The sequence below is a fragment of the Salvia miltiorrhiza genome, chromosome 6, assembly GCF_028751815.1.
Source record: "Salvia miltiorrhiza cultivar Shanhuang (shh) chromosome 6, IMPLAD_Smil_shh, whole genome shotgun sequence".
Lineage (NCBI taxonomy): Eukaryota > Viridiplantae > Streptophyta > Magnoliopsida > Lamiales > Lamiaceae > Salvia > Salvia miltiorrhiza.
In genome coordinates this window covers 42,173,219-42,193,232 of record NC_080392.1, presented here as the reverse complement: position 1 = coordinate 42,193,232, position 20,014 = coordinate 42,173,219, and the positions used below count along the sequence as shown (strand labels likewise).

General features: G+C 33.8%; 1 protein-coding gene and 1 long non-coding RNA gene across 2 annotated transcripts; both read left to right on the top strand.

Moving 5' to 3' along the window:
* Window positions 1–7,671: 7,671 nt before the first annotated feature.
* Window positions 7,672–8,252, top strand: LOC130989675 (uncharacterized). Its single transcript, XR_009090716.1, has 2 exons — window positions 7,672–7,957; window positions 8,034–8,252. It is a non-coding gene; the product is annotated as an uncharacterized LOC130989675 (long non-coding RNA).
* Window positions 8,253–9,790: 1,538 nt separating this feature from the next.
* On the top strand, window positions 9,791–15,144 carry LOC130989674 (serine carboxypeptidase-like 25). The gene is made up of 8 exons (XM_057913724.1): window positions 9,791–10,180; window positions 12,502–12,705; window positions 12,797–12,972; window positions 13,068–13,352; window positions 13,644–13,780; window positions 13,871–13,966; window positions 14,569–14,674; window positions 14,760–15,144. Exons 1-8 carry the CDS (start codon window positions 9,916–9,918, stop codon window positions 14,901–14,903), a joined length of 1,413 nt encoding a protein of 470 aa, XP_057769707.1. The 5' UTR covers window positions 9,791–9,915; the 3' UTR covers window positions 14,904–15,144.
* The last annotated feature ends 4,870 nt before the right edge of the window (window positions 15,145–20,014 follow it).

Genomic DNA, 20,014 nt, shown 5'->3' with positions numbered 1-20,014 from the left:
TATTTTTAAATATTACATCTAAAGAAATGAAAAACACACTCACACTTTAGCTTTGTAGGTGACTCGAACCATCGACCTATTAATTAAAGGAGAAACGTCTTACCAATAGATTGCGTTTCATCATCCTACGCACGCATATACTATATTTAATCCATAAATTGTTTAAATAAATCGAATTCAAACCAACGTATGTAATTTATATAGGTTAATATGCAAATGAACCCTTAACGTTATCACAATTGCACTTAAATCCGTAATTTATATAGGTTAATATGCAAATGAACCCTTAACGTTATCACAATTGCACTTAAATCCAGAACGTAACATTAGTCGTAGTTAATATTCCAACATTCCATAAGAACTCTATTTAAGCTCAGTCGCAGATGAAAATATTAACATCGTTAAATTTTTTTTTTTTTTCAATTTCATGCAAATCCATTTCTTGTACTCCTCATTTTTGTGATCTATACTACCAACACTTCATCTTTTAACAACAGCGATGTCAAACGTTGTTCCATTGTTTACAGTCCATTAATTAAGATCATACACTATTAATTAATCTACAAAGTGTTTCAAGTAAAGAAATTTCTCCTCCATAGCAAATAGTTCTCTAAATTTTTATGTACAAGTTCACTATTTTGTTTTAGTTCATTGGCCTTTGCCTATAGAAATTTCTTTAGATGAAGAACTTTTTAAATTAATGTGGTAAAGTTTTATTCTATGCGTTTTATTAACTTATTCGTTAATCTCAATTCACATTATTAATCTCAACCATAAGATTTGAAAATCTGGCATTCAAGATTTAATCTTATTTCTCATTTTAAGAATGATTCTCATTTGATCCATACTCTATGTCTCTAATTATAAGGATTCGAACTCAAGTAAAATTTCGCCCCCTCTATGTAAATATCAATCATAAGATTTAAAAATCTTACGTTTCAGATTCATTATCATTTCTCACCACATTTGTCCATTCTCATTAGAATCATTTTCTAGGGTTAATATCCATGGAGAATTCTTATATCTTTAAGAATAAAGAATAAATCTAATCCACTCAATCATAATAATCGGACGATTCTCAATTAATTTTGATTTAATTTTAAAATGGGTAAAAATGGTTTTATTTGATAACTTCCATTTTAACGAACCAATCCTATCTTTAATTTTCCTCCGCATCCAACGCATTCCATATTCTCAAAAAACCACGAAATGTGACTAATGTCTGCAACACAAGCTTGTCCAATATTAATATACAGTATACGTTTTTTTTTTTTCAAAAGTATACTTTGATCGCAAATTTTGATTACTTTTGTTCACTTATTTATAATAGGGTTAAGTATTAAATAAGCCCTTAATATAGAGACCCTTATCACGTTTAGATTCCTATAGTCAAAGTTGGGCCAACTAAATCCTCAAAGTGCCTAATTTTTCAACAATTAGACCCTCCGCCCTAACGACTGTTTAACACCGTTCAGATTTTTTTTTTTTTTTTAATTTCGCCAAACTCGCCGGAAAACACACCTCTCATTTTATCTTCCGCTTTTCCAAATTCCAGCGGTATCAACTGCTCATTTTCTCTTCTTCCTAAGTTCTCCGGCGATCTCGCCTTTACTAGCATCGTCTTCAAGCAATCACTCTATTGATCATTATATACTAACCACATTTTCCATACAAATATATGTTTTAATTTGAAAGATCGAATCTAGAGATAGGCCAATAGTTGGAGCAAGCTTCCAAGGAGGCAGCCATGTTGGAAGCCTTTCTATGCGGCGAGAGCGATTGGGAAGCTCGACTAGTCTGTTATGGGAAAGAGGGCAGCAGCCGAATGAGATTTCAGTGGAGCGTGTCGAGAGAAGGGAGGTGAGTTGATTGTTCGTCGGGAATTGCAGCGGCAGCAGAAAAATCTCAAAGAGGGAAAAGTTAGGGCTTTCCTTGTTCATTCGATTTTTGAGAGAGATAGAGATCGAGGGATGGAAGGCACCGACTCACCGGTCTTCCCGAGGTGGCGGCTCGCCACAGATTCAAGAGGAGGCGACGGCTTCTCCCCGGAGAGAAGGTCCGCGGAAGGATTTTCAAAGAGAGAAGGCACTGCGAATCTGGAAAGAGAGGCCTATATTAATGGCGGAATCTGGAAATGAGCGGTTGATACCGCCAGAATCTGGAAAAGCGGAAGAGAAAATGAGAGGTATTTTTCGGCGAGTTTCTGGCAGCTTTGGCGAAAAAAAAAATCTTAACGGTGTTAAAACAGCCGTTAGGGCGGGCCCGATTGTTTAAAATTAGACACTTTGATGGTTTAGTTGGCCCAACTTCGACTATAGGGATCTAAACGTGATAAGGGCCATTACGATTGAGGGCTTATTTGATACTTAACCCTTTATAACATGTGATCATTCGTAAAAATCTGTAATATATTAACTTGTTTAGAATTTATTGTGTGATACTCCTTAGAAAAAAAAAACTATGGCTAAGATTAATTCTATATTCTTAAAACACATGCGATTTTCTACGGATCCATTCTCTCTCTCTCTCATTAGTATCCAGCATTTATATATAGGCCTGCTATAGTAAAAATCACAATTTAAGTGAAAATTTACACTACTAATTCAAGTCTTTTCCTATATTATTTTTTTTAATTTACTTTTAATTATATAGTTTTAATTTTTAATGCTAATTTTTAATTTTAATTATAAAGTTAAAACTTATAACATGTGTATTTCTTGAAAGAATTATAAACATTAATATTTATTTGTGATAAATGTGCTATGCTCCGATCCATAATAACATCAAACGAAAAAATGTTCATTATGGATCTCAATTATAATTAATTACTGTTTGCATTGTGAGCTACAATTACTTGCATTATATTATCTGTTTATTAACTTTGAATTAAGTGGAGTACTATTTTCTATCTCACGTCACATACTATATAACAACACTAATCGTACTATTTGCACTAATAAAACATAACAAGTCTCGAATAAATGCTCTGACATGCATAGAGAGAGATAATTTGGGGATGGGGCAAATAATTAAATTAGAGGAAATATATTAATTGTATATACATACATATATAAAATATTTTTTTGATAAATTAAATAATGAAATAAATTACATTTAAAGAAATTTAATTGTATATATATTAATTAGAGAGAGAGTGGTGAGTGGTGAGTCGGGGATAGAGAGGGGTGGATATGATGATGATCAAATAAAAGTATCGATTCTTTTTCTAAATTGAGGAAGGAAGAAACTAGAAAGTGGGGTTCACCATTAAATTTCTAAGCAAAACGCCAATCCAAAAATAGCGACATTAAAATCAGCTCAGAGCTCAAGTTTTGCTATTGTCAGAAATTAAGCTCATGCATTATTTTATATAAATGATGTCATATTTTCATTTTTTATGCATATATAGTAAGATAATTAGCCAATTCAACTACCAAAGTAAAAAATATAATATTATGCTACTATTAACTATCGAACTAGCTGGACACCGCTAGGGGTGGGAAGATAGGGTTCGGATATCGGGTACCCGATTATTCGACCCGAAAAAATCGGGTATAGGTGTACCCGATACCTGAAAAATTAGGGTATCGGATCAGGTTCGGGTATTAGGGTGGTCAAAAAATCGGGTATCGGGTATCAGGTATACCCGAATACCCGAATTTATTATTATTATTATTATTATTATTATTATTATTATTATTATATATATATATATATATATTTTATTTTATTAATTATATTATTTAAAGTTAATTACTAATTACCTTTGACTTTGACTTGAGTCTTTGAGAATCAAGTCCAGACCCTCACGCCCCAGCCCTAGACTTCCGCCCCCCACTCCCACAGCCCACTCCCTGGCCCTCCCGCGTCCAGCTCCCTCCCGCCTCCGGCCTACTGCCCAGGCCCAGCGGCGCACCGGCGCCCCTCGCCCGCCCACCGTCGCCCTCCTGCGCCTCCACTCGGCCTCCTCCCTGTTCGGTTGTCCCTCCGCGCGCCTCCCCCTTCTCGTCGCCGTTTTCCATCAAATCCACCCACAGGCGACGGCGCGCCGCACCGCGCAGCAACCAGCATCACTCCAGGCGACACCGCCTCCGAGCTCCGACAGCAGAGCAAGTATGCTTCTTCTTCTTCTTCTTCTCCTTCTTCTTCTTCTTTTGTTTTTTGTTTTTACAGACCTCAAGCACCGGCCTTTCCTGCTCCGAATGGAAATTGGAACAATGAGTTTCCACAATACCAGCAACAAAATGCAAACCTTCTTGCTGGGCTGCCGCCAAGGTTTTCAGCAGTGCACACAAACAATTGGAAATTACCATTTTGACTGGGTAATTTAGGGTACCCGAGTCGGGTATTAGGGTACCCGATTAAGAAATCGGGTTCGGGTCGGGTATTAGTTTCCGACTTTATTCGGGGTCGGGTACCCGATTTTTTCGGGTAGGGTACCCGATCCCGACCCGATTCCCAGCCCTAGACACCTCAATGATCATATATATATGTTACTAATATTTTATGAGTTTTTTTTTTTTGAAAAATATGTAATTCACAGAGTAAATATATATAGTTATATAGAATATAGTTATTTTCTGGCATTAAAAAAATATTATTAAGGTCTCTCTTAGTAATATATCTAGCTAGTTTGTTCTTAGAGATTTTAGCGGTGAGTGTGTTCGAATCTAAGTAGTAAAGTGTTGTGGGAGACATTAGATAAAAAGTAAACGCTAAATGATCTTAATACTAAGAAGTTTGTAGTTAACCGTTGCATGAACTACAAGATGGTGGATTCAAGACCCGTCATCAATCAATTATAAGAGTTTCACCTCATATTGCACGATGTCCTTGTCGAAGGACATATGGTGTCAGGTTATTTCATGGTGTCAGTCGTGAGTGGTAAGTGGGACTTCAACCTCATGCACAAACAAAAGATGATGACGTTCGAGAATCTGATCGTCAAGCTACGCATCGAGTCGACGGTGAGGAGGAAAGATTCCAAGAGGAATGGCCAAATTGAGGCTAAGGCAAACTTGTTGGAGAAAGATGGCCCATCCAACTCCGACAAGCGTGGACGTCCAAATGCAAAAGACAAAGGCAAGGGCAAAGCACCGACCCGAAAGTATGATAACGATTGCTACAACTGTGGTAAATCAGGCCACTTGACGAAGGACTATCGTAAGCCAAAGAAGAAGAAAGCAAAGTGAGGCACCAATGTCGTCAAGAAGGACTTCGGCGAGTGGGACCAAGATGACTTGGTGGAGGTTATCATTGAGGAAGTCAACCTCGTTGAAAATTAAGGTGCTTAATTCTTCTATACGGGCGCAGTTGTGCACATGTGCTTCGATAAATAAGCGCTTCTCAATGTATAAGCCCGTTGAGGGGAAGAAGCTCAACATGGGCAATCAAGCTTCATCGGAGGTTGCCGCAATTGGTGGTGTGGTGCTTAAAATGTCATCCAGCAAACAAATAACCTTAAAGCATGTGCTGCATGTCTCGGACATCCGCAAGAACTTAATCCCGAGGTTCTATACTAGTTAATAAGGTTTTTAGTCTAGTGCTTAAGTTCGAGAAATTTGTATTGACCAAATTTGGAAAGTACCTTGGAGGAGTTTTCTCATTAATGGGCTTTGCAAACTCAATGTTCAGCTCGTGAGGCGTGTAATCGGAAAACCTATGAATGAGAATGCATTGTATTCATCTTACTTGATTAAGTGTTCCGATTTATGGCATTGTAAACTATGACATGTAAATTTAAATGCTATAAAAAGATTAGTAAACATGGATTTAATAAAATTAAACGAATTTAACACTCAAAATAAATGTTAAACTTGTGTTGATTCAATTTTGTGCTCACAGTCAGCCTCCTCAATCCAACGTTGTTGTCACCACCGGATAAAACTCGCTTGAGCCCTATATTATTCGAGAAAGTGACGAATGTTCCATACATTCTGTCCAGAGCACCAACTACCATTGAAAACATCAATGCTAAAAACCACCAGACATTGATGTAACAAAAATCAACGGATTAAAAGAAAACGATAAATGACACGAAGATTTACGTGGTTCGATCGTGAGATCTACATCCACGAGTGGGTTTTGGAGGTTTTTCACTATACGTGAGAGTTTACATTTTACAAGTTGGTGAATGAATAGAAGATTGTCACTAATCTAATAACCAAACTCCTATTTATAAGCATTAAAGTAAACCTAAGGCCCTTAGGCCCATCAATTCAAGTAGATAGGTTCAAACCCGTATTACATTAGTCTTTGTCTCCGAGATGAATAGTCAGTGCTGGGAGCCAAGGTTGGACTATCCGAGTCGAAGTAGAGACGAATCGTCGAGGCTGGGAGCCAAGGCGAGAACATGGTTAAGCTACTAAGATAATTATCGATTAAAAAAGTTAGCCATGTCAAGTCAGCGCTGCACCAAATATTCAAGATAACAATAACAATAACATTGAATAATAATAATAATAATTAAAAGAAATATTCCAGCACTGTTAAGCACAGCGCTAGTGCATAATTTTGTCCTAATCAATATTTATGGTTCAGATCTAAGATCTACCAAAAAAAATATGTAACGAACTGAGTTAATAAATTCTACGAATAAGTCAATAAAAATGTGCGAACAAATCAATTATAACACACAAACAGTCGTATTAAATTAATGTGGTAAAATTTCGCCCCATTGAGAATATTCAAACCCAGGATCAAATATTGTTCATGTATTTTATTATTAACTTGTTCGTTAATCTCAATTCACCCAAATAATCCCAGCAATAGGATTTGAATATTTCACATTAAAATTTAATCTTTCTTTCACTTTAAGGATCATTTTCAGTTGATTCATTATATATATATATATATATAGGGGCGCGGTCCAGTGAGACCCCCTATTTTTCGTGTAACATGAGTACAATGAATAAGACATATAATACTAATGAACAAAACGTATATCTAATGAACAAGATGTATATACTGATGAAAAATAAAAATTAAAAAATTCGTAATGAATAAGACATATATATTGATGAACAGAGCCGTATATACTGATGAACAATGCAGTATATACTGATGAATAACAAAATTTAAAATATTCTGCTCCCTCCAGGATTCGAATCTTGCGAAAAAAAAATCACCCTCCAGATACAATATCAGCCATAGAATTGATAAAATAAACGCACCAGATCGTGCCCTAGATCTCACTAAAATTAGGGGGTCTCATTGGAGCGGCCCCTATATATATATATATATATATATATATATATATATATATATAGGGAGAGGTTCAAATAAGAACCACTAATAAAATAAGAACAGAGAACCATTTTAAGCCATTCGATCATCAAGATCTACGGTGGATGCATCATCTTGGTGGATGGATGTAGATGCTGGGTTCGAATCCTGAAGGGAGCAAAAAAATTATTTTTTTTGGATGCATTAAATTTAATAGCGGATGCATTAATTTGTATAGCAGATGCAGTAATTTTATTGGTTCTTATGTTCTCACGATAATTGTGGTTCTCACTATAACCGCACCCTATATATATATATATATAGGGGAGGGATCCATGGAGAATCCCTTCAATCCGACGGTTTAAACAAAATAAATATCTAAATCTTAAATGTATTTATCAAAATCCGAAATTACATTTTATTTCCAATTAAGGGTATTGATCAAGTAAATTGGCAATAGTTGAAAAATGGTATACCTAAAAAAACTCCTCATTCACCCACTTTCACTCCCCCATTGCCGACTCTTTCTCTCTCTCTAATCTATCATTCTATTTCTTCTTCGGTGGACGGCGAGAACTTGACGCCTGAGTCGTAGAAGAGGACCATGGCCACAGTCGGCGCGGAGGGAGGCGTCTTCGGCCTTGCAGGTGAAGGAGGTCGGGGTCTGCTCGCACATCTCAAAAAATCAGACGCAGCCATGGCGCAACGCCAGCTTGGTGGCGGCGTGGATCTGGTACAGTAATTAGTTGACTCAGTTTGTTCTTCAACGTTTTTCAGCCGCTATTCGAACTATTTTTTCGATTGGACAGAGCAGGAAGCCGACACCAAGATCTGCTACAGTAATTAGTTGATTCTATGGAAATCGTTCGTAGATTTGTGCATGGTTTGCCATTTTCTTAGTTTGAATTTCTCCTTCTATTTGTTTCTAATTTCGTTGGTTCTAGTATTTGTCTTTCAATGTTCAAGGATTTATCATTTTTCTGTAATTCATTTGTTTGCAGAGGATCTTCATTCTGCATTTTCTGTTATTGTGTATTCATATGCAATTTGCTCCTACCGAAGTGGGGATGAATTGTATTATGTTAATATGAAGTATTGGATTTGTATAATATTTATTTTTTATTCAGAAAATTTGTATTTTTATTCGGCATCTTATAGTGACATGTTCACTATAATATACATAGCTATACTGTATTCATTGTATTAGTTAATTTATTCAGTTTCTTGTTTTACTTATTCAATTAATGACACAGTGGTATTTGATGAATTTTCAATATTATTCACTATAATTTTAGTGAATAATACAATTAGCTTATGTGTTATTCAGTATATATATATTGTAGTTTATTTGTTAAATTTATATATTTATTCAGTATAATATATAATTGTATTTGCAAAATTTATTATACATCATTTTGCACCAAAATATATATATATATATATATATATATATTATTATCAGGATATTATTTCATTTTATAAGATTAATCTTACTGAATGCATCTGTATTAACATATGATATTTATAAACTGAATAAACTATTAATGTTTGAGAATAAAGTGAAAAATATACTACTAAATATGTTACAAAATATGAAATACAAACTCTGCTGAATGGACATTTAACTGATCTGAATAATATAAAATATTGCATTTATAAACTGAATAAACTTTCAAGTTATGCGAATAATGTGAACAATCTACTGAATATGTTTCAAAACGTGAACTAAACTGAAATAATAATATAATTTACAGAAAAATGATACAAAAAAATGATTAAACTAAATATTTTCGAATAAATATTATAAAATTATGAGTATTATATTAATGAAGTCTGAACATTGATATGATAGAGAATTATGAAGAAAAAAAAAACATAAATAACGTAAAACATATTGGGAATAGGAATAGGGATGGTGTGATATTTTATGGATTAATTACCATGCTCAAACGTAATAAAGGAAAATATAATTTGATATACAGATTGGACACTAAAAAAAAGTCAACGAAAAAAAGGGTACAAAATAAAGTATAAAAAAATACCAAAATCATGAGGATACATGTACATGATAAGTTTCCAAAATAATTTGATTATAGTTGCCTTAATTGCAGAAGTGATCGGTTATAAAAAAAATAGAATATTACTAATATGTCCTTATGCATATAATCAAATGAATGGATTGAAATACATCATGAACCGTTAGATTGGAAAAATCAATGCTCCCTATTTATTCTCTATTCTCTCTACATTTAGCATTCTTTTTTGATCCCTTCCCTATATATATATATATATATATATATCCATCTTGGTTGAATTATTTCTCTAATGAATATATATATTTCGTATCCTTAATTTAGATTAGACACATTAATTAATAACATGATACATGTACATATGTAGTACACATAATTTTAGTTGGAACATCTTAATCAACTCATGTTTAACATTCTTATATCATGATTACCAATCACCCTCTTGGGATGAAGTTGAACCAACGAAGTAAGTTGGTGCACATTAATGGCATCATAAATTTATGTAACAGATGTGTTAATCCCCCACCCCACCTCACCCCACCCAACCCCCTCTCTCTCCAAATATATATGTATTCAAGATGATCACATCTCCCACATCTCACGCTTCTCTCTCTACCAAAAATAAAGGCAACTTAGTAGGCAGCCATTTTAGTTGTTGATGGCTAGAAGAGAGAGAAACTACTGCTTCCTCACCGCCATTGCAGCACTCAGCTTGCTGCTGCACACCAACATAGCAAGTGGTATTAATGAAGAAGAAGAAGCAGATAGAATCGTAGCTCTTCCCGGCCAGCCCAAGGTCGGATTTCAGCAGTTTTCCGGCTACGTCACCGTCAACGCCGCCGCCGGCCGCGCCCTCTTCTACTGGCTCACGGAGGCTGTTCAAAACCCCTCATCAAAGCCACTTGTTGTTTGGCTCAATGGAGGTACCTTCTCTCTCTCTCTCTCTCTCATCACACACCAAGGCTTGCATGGAGAGTGTGAGATTAATCAATAATTAATCATGCATTTAAGAAGGTAGGCCAACTTTTTGTGCGTGCTTTTTACTCTTAATTACTGTAGGGTTGCATGTATTACATTTTTTTTTTTGAGGCGAAAGAAAAGCTTGTATTATTGTAAATCAGAGAGAGCAATATCTTGAAGCCAGGTTGGAAATCCCCACTTCCACATGTATTACATTTTTAATTACTCTTTTTCTTTTAAAAAAAATAGTAGTAATAAATTTAGCTGACAAATTGGTTGAGGATTTGAAGAAAATCAAAGAAATCTTAGCTCTCTTTTCTTTTCGCATTCATGGTAAACTACCAAATCTTTTGTATGTTCTCTTCATATTTCACTGACATTTAAGTTTGACTGGAATTATTTGATTTATATATATAATATTTGTGTCATCGAAAACAAGCATGAAATTTAGGGTGATATAATAGATTCAAAGTTGTCCTTAACCGATCTATTTATTATGGTTTTTTTAAAAATGTTTCATTGGATAGTTTTATCTCATTTTTTTTTCTAGTTCGGTGCATTATATTAATTGATCGTTTTAATATATACTAAAAATACCAGATAAAACAAATAATGCAGTGAATTCGGGAAAAACAAAGACTACATTAATTTATTTGACTTCAAAGCTAGATTTAACTTTTAAAAGGGGAAAAAAAAACAATTTTTTGCATGGAGTAAAATTTAATTAGAGTGAATAAATAAGGTGGAAAAGTCTTCATTTATTGGTGTCATCTGCCTATTACAGTTCTGCAGAATATTAAATTTGTCAGCATGCTTCCTGCACCAGGAAAGGATTAGGTTAGGTCATTCATAATTCATAGTAATTCATAAAACACACTCTCACACACACACACACACAGATACTAAAGTGACATTTTGCTAAAAACTTGGGATTTTTTAGAGTAATGAAATTTTTTAATTTGCTATAAGTTTGGACTCTTTTAGCAAAGTTGGTGTGCAAAATATTGGCCACAGAATAAGGATGGAACTATTTAGTTATCATGACCTAATTCGTGCAAACAGCAATTCAGATTTTTAGGTGCTTCACTAGCCTAGGCTACTGTTTAAATTTATTCCTATTCTCTATGGCTAGTGTTATTTTGAGCGAAAATTTAAAACTCATACTATAATCATAGCTCTCCCTTTTTTTCCCAGCAAAACCGACACTAAATTTTCTACTAATAAACAACTAGAAAAAATAATAGTATGATGTCTTTTTTTTTTCTTTTTTTTTTCACTTTTGCCTGAAATCTCAAAGAAACAAAGTGCTAGATCTTGAAAAAAAATTATCACATATTTTTTCTATAGTTGTAAAACTTAGGGTATGTCTATTTAAAACAAAAAATTAGTAAATTTTTGCAATTAATCCTTTATACGATCCCAATTAAGTCCCAACGTACACTAGATACATATGAATATATTATAAGTTAGGTAATTTTGATTACAAAAATATATGTAAAAAATTAATGAATCCATTAAGGGTGCATTTGCTTTGATGGAAAATGAGATAAAAATTATATTTTCACTCTTTTTCTACCATTTTTCGAGCAGCTCATTTTCACTCATTTTATCTCCATCGTTAATGGTGTGAAAATATCTCTAGTAAACACATGATAAAAAGGGAGGAAAATATACTATTTTTAATATTTTCTTATCTATCATTTTCCAATGAAAATTTTACGACCAAAGTAAATACACCCTAACCGGTAAGCTTGGTGTTGTATGTAGGGGTGTAAATGAGCCGAGTCGAGTCGAGTATTGACATACTCGAGCTCGAGCTCGGTCTATATGTATCAAGCTCGAGCTCGAGCTCGACTCGCTCGAGTTTGAGATTTTTGAGCTCGAGCTCGACTCGATTGCATATTCGATGAGCTCGAGCTCGACTCGGTCCGGCTCGATTATTGAATCTTAATCGAACTCGAGCTCGTTTAGGCTCGGTGAGCTCGAGCTCGTTTAAGCTCGTCTCATACATGCTTCAACAAATTGTATATATTATGAGCTATATTAGTAATTAAGCTATAATATAGGGATAAAATCGTAATTTGTTTGAAAGCTCGATTAGGCTCGCGAGCCTAACGAGTCGAGTATGATGAAACTCGAACTCGGGCTCGACACCTAGTCGAGTAGCTCGAGCTCGAGCTCGACTCGACTTATACCGAGTCGATTTCGCGTAATTTTCGAGTCGATCTCGAGTAGCTCGCGAGCTAGCTCGACTCACTTACACCCCTAGTTGTATGTTGAAAAGGTCCGGGATGTTCTTCGGTGGGGTACGGTGCGTCGGAGGAAATCGGACCGTTCAGAATCAGCAAAACTTCATCCGGTTTATATCTCAACAAGTTTTCATGGAACAACTTAGCAAACCTACTCTTTTTAGAAACTCCAGCTGGCGTCGGTTTCTCTTACACCAACAGATCCTCCGACCTCTTCGACACCGGCGACCGCCGCACTGGTGATTAAATTACTCTAATTAACAACAACATATTACATATGCATGCTATAATTAATGCTGAGAAATTAAATGAATTTGAATTTGAGTGCAGCCAAGGATTCGTTGCAATTTCTGGTGCGGTGGCTGGATCGCTTCCCCCGCTACAAGAATCGCGAGATTTATTTGAGCGGCGAGAGCTACGCCGGCCACTACGTTCCTCAATTGGCTAAACAAATCGTCGACTACAACGCCAACACTAACCACAAGATTAATCTCAAGGGTTTTATGGTATGATTTATATATTCAATTTCGTAGTTAATTAACTAAGAATTCTAATTAAACTACTTGATTAAATTAATCGAAAATGAACTAATTAATCTCAGGTGGGAAACGCGGTGACCGACAACCACTACGACAACCTGGGCACGGTGAATTACTGGTGGAGCCACGCCATGATCTCCGACAAGACCTACCGGCAGCTGATGAGCACGTGCGACTTCCAGCGGCAGAAGGAATCCAACGAGTGCGAGTCGCTCTACTACTACGCTATGGATCAGGAATTCGGCAACATCGATCAGTACAACATCTACGCGCCGCCCTGCTCCAACAATTCCGACTCCGCCTCCGCCACCCGCCGCGCCATGCGTCTGCCGCACCGCCCTCTCTCGGTAATTCTAATTTAAGTACTCTCTCCTTCCATGAAAATTGTGATTTTATTGTATCGGGACGTCTCTGAAAAATTGCGACATTTCCTTATCTAGAAATGATCTCACAAGCTTTCGCTCTCATTATTCACAAAAAGGTGTTGGGCCCAATCTCCACTCAAACAGTATATTTTTTCTTAAAATTCATATCATTTTATTTGGGTCACCGTTTTTAGGAACGGAGATAGAGTATTATTTTTACAATAATGAAAAAAAATAGTAAGTAATTAAGAAGTAAATTAATGAATTTGTCAGGGTTTGGTCGGACAGCTGTCGGGATACGACCCGTGCACGGAGAAATATGCTGAAATTTACTATAATAGGGCCGACGTGCAAAAGGCTCTTCATGCAAACATAAGTGGCCGGATTCCCTATAGATGGACTGCTTGCAGGTGAAGTAATTAATTTTCTACTACTTTAATTACTGTATTTTTTATTCATGATTTTTTTTATTTCAATTAATATCCAAATAATTGTTGCAGCGAGACTTTGAATCGCAATTGGAATGACTCGGATGCCTCAATTCTCCCCATATACAGACAACTAATTGCAGCTGGATTGAGAATTTGGGTGTTTAGGTATAATTTTTTAAAAATACAAAATTTTAATTTTAAATCAATTTTCAAATTGAATAGTAATTTTGTGATTAGAATAAAATTAAAAATTTATTTATAAATTATACTATTTTTTTTCTTTATCTTTTTTTTTTCTTTCTACAATTGTGAAATTTGGTTAATTATAAAATATTTTATATATACACATATCAAATTAAAAATTACATTAAAAACTTTAATTTTTTTTTATATATATTTTATGGAAATATCGGATTTAAAATATGAAAGTTATAATTATTTAAATATTAAAAATATTCTCTCTTCTCTCATCTTCTTTTTGAATAAATTTATCATTCACTTTTTTTCTTTTAATTTATTTTATTTTCTTATTTTTTTATGTTTTTATAATATCAATTTTTATTATTATAAATTCTTCTTTATTTTTTTTCTATATTTAATTAAAATTATATATTTTTTATATCAACTACATATATTTATTATATATATATAAAGAAATATAACTTGTAATATACGGGTGCAAATGCTAGTTTCTAATAAAAATCAAAGAATATATATTTTTTAGTTGATGAATTTGATTTATTTTGAATTGGTATTTTGTGTTGTAGCGGGGATGTGGACTCGGTTGTGCCAGTGACTGCAACAAGATATTCGTTAGCACAACTTAAGTTAGACACCAAAATCCCTTGGTACCCTTGGTATGTCAAGAAACAGGTGAGTAACAAATTGAAATTTTATTTGATGAAACATAGATATTGGAGTAAATTTATGTGAAATATTATTATTATTATTGAATTAGGTGGGAGGGTGGAGTGAAGTGTACAAAGGGGTCACTTTTGCAACCGTGCGAGGGGCCGGCCACGAAGTGCCCATGTTCAAACCGCGAGCTGCCCTTCAGTTATTCGGATCTTTTTTGCAGGGGAAGCCCCTCCCTAAATCCTAATTTTCATTTTCGCCCCTCTCTCCTTTTCTTTGGCAAAATTTGCCTACCTGTGTTGTGTGTTCAATACTTCTAGAATCTTCGTCTTCATTTAGGTCTTATTTTTCTCAGTTTTTTTTTCCCTTTCGTTCATCAATTTCAAACTCGAATTTATGAACCATCAATTTGTCATGTGCTGTCAAGCACTAAAATCGAATTTATAGACCGTCAAAAATCGCTCACACACCTAAATTATGGTGACCAATTCACAGAATTCTTTGAGTTAAATTGTACCATTTCGTCCTTTTTTCTACTGTGTTTGCTTTTGAATGATCCAAACTTTTAGGGCGCCTTTACTTCGGTTGTAAAAATTTTATTGAAAAATGGCAGATAAAAAAAAAAAAATAAGAAAATGCTATCTTTTTATTTTTATCATATGTTTATTAAAGATGAAAAGATGAGAAAATATTTTCACACTCCTACCTTAGGAAGAGAAAATGAGTGAAAAGGTGTTGTCCCATAAAATATTCCACTCTGTTCGGATCGGAATGCGCTCTCTTTGGTTGTAAATTTATCATGGAAAAATGAAGGATAAACAAAATTTCACCCTTTAAATCCTTATTTTCTTTTCCCACATTTCCTACTTGATCCTTACTCATTCCTCATTTACACTACAAAGGAGGGATAATATTATCCCTCCTTTGTAGTGTTATCCCTCATTTGTAGTGTAAATGAGGAATGAGTAAGAGTCAAGTAGGAAATGTGGGAAAAGAAATGAAGGATTTAAAGGGTGAAATTTTGTTTATCCTTCATTTTCTCATGATAAATTTACAACCAAAGAAAACACACCCTAATAGTAAATATGTGAAAATGATGAAAATAGGAATGGAAAAATATACATTTTCTCCCATTTTTCATCAAAGTAAACGCACCTTACTAGTTCTACAATTACTTTTTTTTCTTGATATGTATACATTATGTTCAATCATTGTCTTTGAGATAATCACTCGTATTGAACTGTGAATTTAGAAATCCTAATTTCAAACGATTTCGAGGAGCTTGAATTCTAAGCTAAAAGCTTCGTGAGCTTGAATTATATATACAGTATGATTTGTTTTCACGTCTATTTAGTCTTATCTATTATCAATCAATTGGGATGTGGGAGGCGGCGCTTATCTTCCTCTCAATGATTAGGTTTAAGTAGTATCATCTCTTTAGATAATATGTAGTATTTGGATCATATATTGTGTATGCGTGAATTCTTTAGATTGTGTTATGTGACATCACATATTTTTATTTTAATTATTTTAGATAAACAACAAATTAGTAGTAATTTAGAAATTTTCTTAATCTATTATCCTATGGTTCATCTTCATGCTCTCTGTCGCCGGAATTGTTCCAAATGGTCGCCAATGGCGCGCTAGGTTCTAGCCCTCGTTGTCACTCTAATGGCGAGGGTGCTAGACAAGGACGCCATTATTTTACTTCTTCTAGTCACCACTATCGCTGAAGTTGTTGTTCAAAATCGTCGTCGGTAGCGTATTAGGCCCTGCCCCACCCCTAGCTACACGTCTCTCATTTTCATGTATCTCATTCAAAATCCAACCAAATAAATGCCTACGATAATTTCTATCATTTTTAAGTTTTAACTCATATTCAACGGAATAAGTGAGAATACAAATATCTTAATAATGATGATAAAAAAAAAAAAAAACTATATCATATAGTAATTAAATGCACGCTTAGAGAATTCTACGTGCATATATGTATCTAGATATAGCTACCAACAAGAGTTTTATATTGCTTTCATACATGGACGTTGCTTCTAGAAAACTGCAACTAATAGGTGATAGTTACGTTCATTTTAAAAAATTATTAGGAGACGACCAATTCTGCTGACATTCCATTAATTAATTTCCTCCCTTTTTAACCATCTCATGTTGTTAGTGAATAACTAATCAGCTTTCCATATCGGATAATTAACTTGGTACGTTAATCACGTTTTGGGCTTGTTTATTAGGGGCAGATATCATAAGATTTTGTTTTTGATTTAAAAGAGAAATTTTATTGTGAACACGAACATGAAATATAGAGATGATCCTTGACAAATAACTGGGGTTCGCTCCAAACTTGAAGTGCATCAACATCTCTCGCAGATCTCGCTAATTAAACAATGAGTTAATTAATTTTAATTCCTCCCAACATGTTTCAACTTCGTTCCTGATAGTGATTTTAATTAGCTCTGATCATTTAATTTGCAGCTCAAAGCAAGAGCTCCGAACTCTATGATACCCACCTCTCTTGAGCTAATTATCACATCGTGTTCTACGCTGAGGAGGAACATTTAAATAAACATATATAAACACTAAAGTAGTGAATTAACACAAGAGAATTTGATGGTCTAGTTTGGTGAACCACTTACATCTGGAGGACCTGACTCGGAGAAAACACTTCATTATCTGGAGATAAGTTACAAAACGCCCTACACAATTAGACTCGTCCCCTTATTAGGCCTAATAACTTTTCAAACCTCCACTCACGATGAAATGCTAGAAATGAATGCGCGTGCACAACACCTTAGGCATGAGCCACTTTCACCACCTAACCCCTAAATAAACAAAGAGTCTGCAACTCTTTTACAAATTGCGCTCAATACTATTTCAGCACAACATATGCTATCTATATAATGACAAACTATTATTGAGTATAGAACATACTATACCAGAGGATTTGACATATTCATACGAATTATCATGAAATTATTATTGCAAAACGAATTAATAATTTGAAAATTAAGTAGCCTATTTAATTTGACATACAAAAGATAAGAAAGTAGCCACATTGTATCAGCATTTATTACGCTTATCTCAACAAGGTCCAGTCCATGTCTTTCTTGACGTATTCCTATACTTCAAAATTTTAATGTGCCATCTTTTTCTTTAAATTTTGATTTTAATGTCATCGATCATAATCCGAAAGATCTTGAAGATCTCATGATCTTGGATCGACTTTTTTGCCTTTATAAGAATGAATGCATTTGGATTTAATTCGAAGTTCGAATTAATTTGGTTGATTTATATTAATGATTGCCAGAGGCGGACCGAGAGTAGGGTGGTGGCCAGTTGTACCCCAAATTTTTTTCTTTTTTTAAATAGTATTATGTATATTATATATTAAAATATTTTATAATGAGTGTTCTGTAACCCCAAAAAACTGCATTTTCTTTTGCTTGAGGCTTCAGTTCTTACTTTTGGGTTTTGGTTTTTTCTTATTCAATTCAATTTTAAAAAGATTGCATGTATATATTATGTGTTTAATTTTTTTTTTTAAACTAATAAACAGATTTGAGAGAGGACAAGATTCCGAAGATTAAGAAAAAAGGAAAGAAATGACTGCCTACCATAACTTGAGACTTGAGATTTTGAGCTTCGAGTTAGGAAAAACAATACTCTTTTTATTTTAATTTGTCGTACTTCAAATTCAAAATCTTAAATTTGCCACTGATTGCATGGTTTGCGAATACTGGAGAAATTAATAAAGTAGTCGTGCTTTTTTCTATTTTCAGTTTCTAAATAAAATAGCAATTAAATTGTTGTTATACTATTAAAATTTCCATTGACTTGACTTCAAGTTGGATTAATTGAAGACTTATTACAGTACCTGAAATTTGGTCAAATATTTAAAAGCCAGCCAGCCAACCAACATTGAGAAATAGTAATCAACTAATTAATTAATTACCCTTGTAGCTAGGAGACATTCATGACCACTTGCTATTAAGAAATCAGCCATTTAATTTCATAAATAAATTAGTCTCGACTTTAATTGGTCCATTTTCAGAATTTGATAATTTCAAGCAACAAACTTGTGATAATTTGATTTGTCTTTTCGAGTCATATTTGGCAACTTTAATTAAAAACTACAACCACTTTGGAAAATCACCATTGTCTTTTCTTGCTATTTGGGGAAAGTGAAAAATATTCAATCGTGGATGCTTCTTGATATATATTCGTTAAAACCTGACATTTTTTTCTCCAATAAAGAGAGGAATATTATTTATAAATTCAGCCAAAATACATAATTTTGAGTATTGCTAGGAAGGATCGGATGAAAAGTCTGGTGGCGAGGGGCTTGTAGCCTTTGTATCCTAATTCCTAATACTCATATTTAATACACATATTTAATGTATTTATAGCTATTAAAGCGACATTAATTTTTTGAGAAATATCAATTGTAAGTTGTAACAATAACAAAAACATTCATAAATTGTGTGTGACTACCTAGCATGACGTTCGAGTGTTTGGCTGAGCTTATAAATCCTTTAATTAAAATAATTTATAAATTATTTAAGAGCTTATAAGCTCATTCAAAATGTTCGATAAAATAAATTTTTAAATAGCTTATAAGTTCTGAAAGTAAATTTCAAGAGTTTATAAACTCCCCAAAAAATAAATTTATCTATTCTAACTTATTTTTTCAAAACCTTATATTTAACAAATATTCTATAGATATTAATCAACTAGTATAATTTATTACTTTCATCATATATCCTATCAAATTTATCTCTTTACGATTTTTTCTCTCTAACAAAATTTTTCTTTTTCTAACTTATAAGCTCAGTTATCCAAAAATACTTTAACAACTTCTTTATTTTATATACTTCAAGAACTTATAATTTTTTTTAAATAAGTTTAGCCAACACCCTCATAGAACTAACTTCGAGGCACTGAAGCATGTGTTACAAACGGTCGACTGAATACAAAATCAAACTTAATTAGAAAAAACATACTAATGACTAAATAATTCAAAATTAAAATCAAACCGAATCAAAATTAGTTAAGTTTAAAAACTCCAAATCAAATGAAGCAAATGTTTTTCTAAGACATTTGAATCTAGTTTGATTTTGTAGCAGCCGACCAAATTTATTATGTGTGTAACACACAACATAGCCATAGACCTCCTCCATTGAATAAACCTCCTCCAGTTCCCATTTCAAAGCTAGTATTTTTATGGTGATAATAATTATCTTGAAATATATGCACACAGACAAGATTCAACGAATCCAAGATCCACATGCGTATTTGTAGGAAATGTCAGTTGAGGTTAAATACATAAACTAGAAAGTTCTAACCCAATCA

What these genes read in the sequence shown, in the direction of transcription:
- LOC130989674 (XM_057913724.1), top strand. Translation starts at nt 9,916, where the DNA reads ATGGCTAGAAGAGAGAGAAACTACTGCTTCCTCACCGCCATTGCAGCA. An exon ending in TGTTGTTTGGCTCAATGGAG is followed by an intron (nt 10,181 to 12,501) that starts GTACCTTCTCTC and finishes TATGTTGAAAAG; the next exon opens with GTCCGGGATGTTCTTCGGTG. An exon ending in CACCGGCGACCGCCGCACTG is followed by an intron (nt 12,706 to 12,796) that starts GTGATTAAATTA and finishes ATTTGAGTGCAG; the next exon opens with CCAAGGATTCGTTGCAATTT.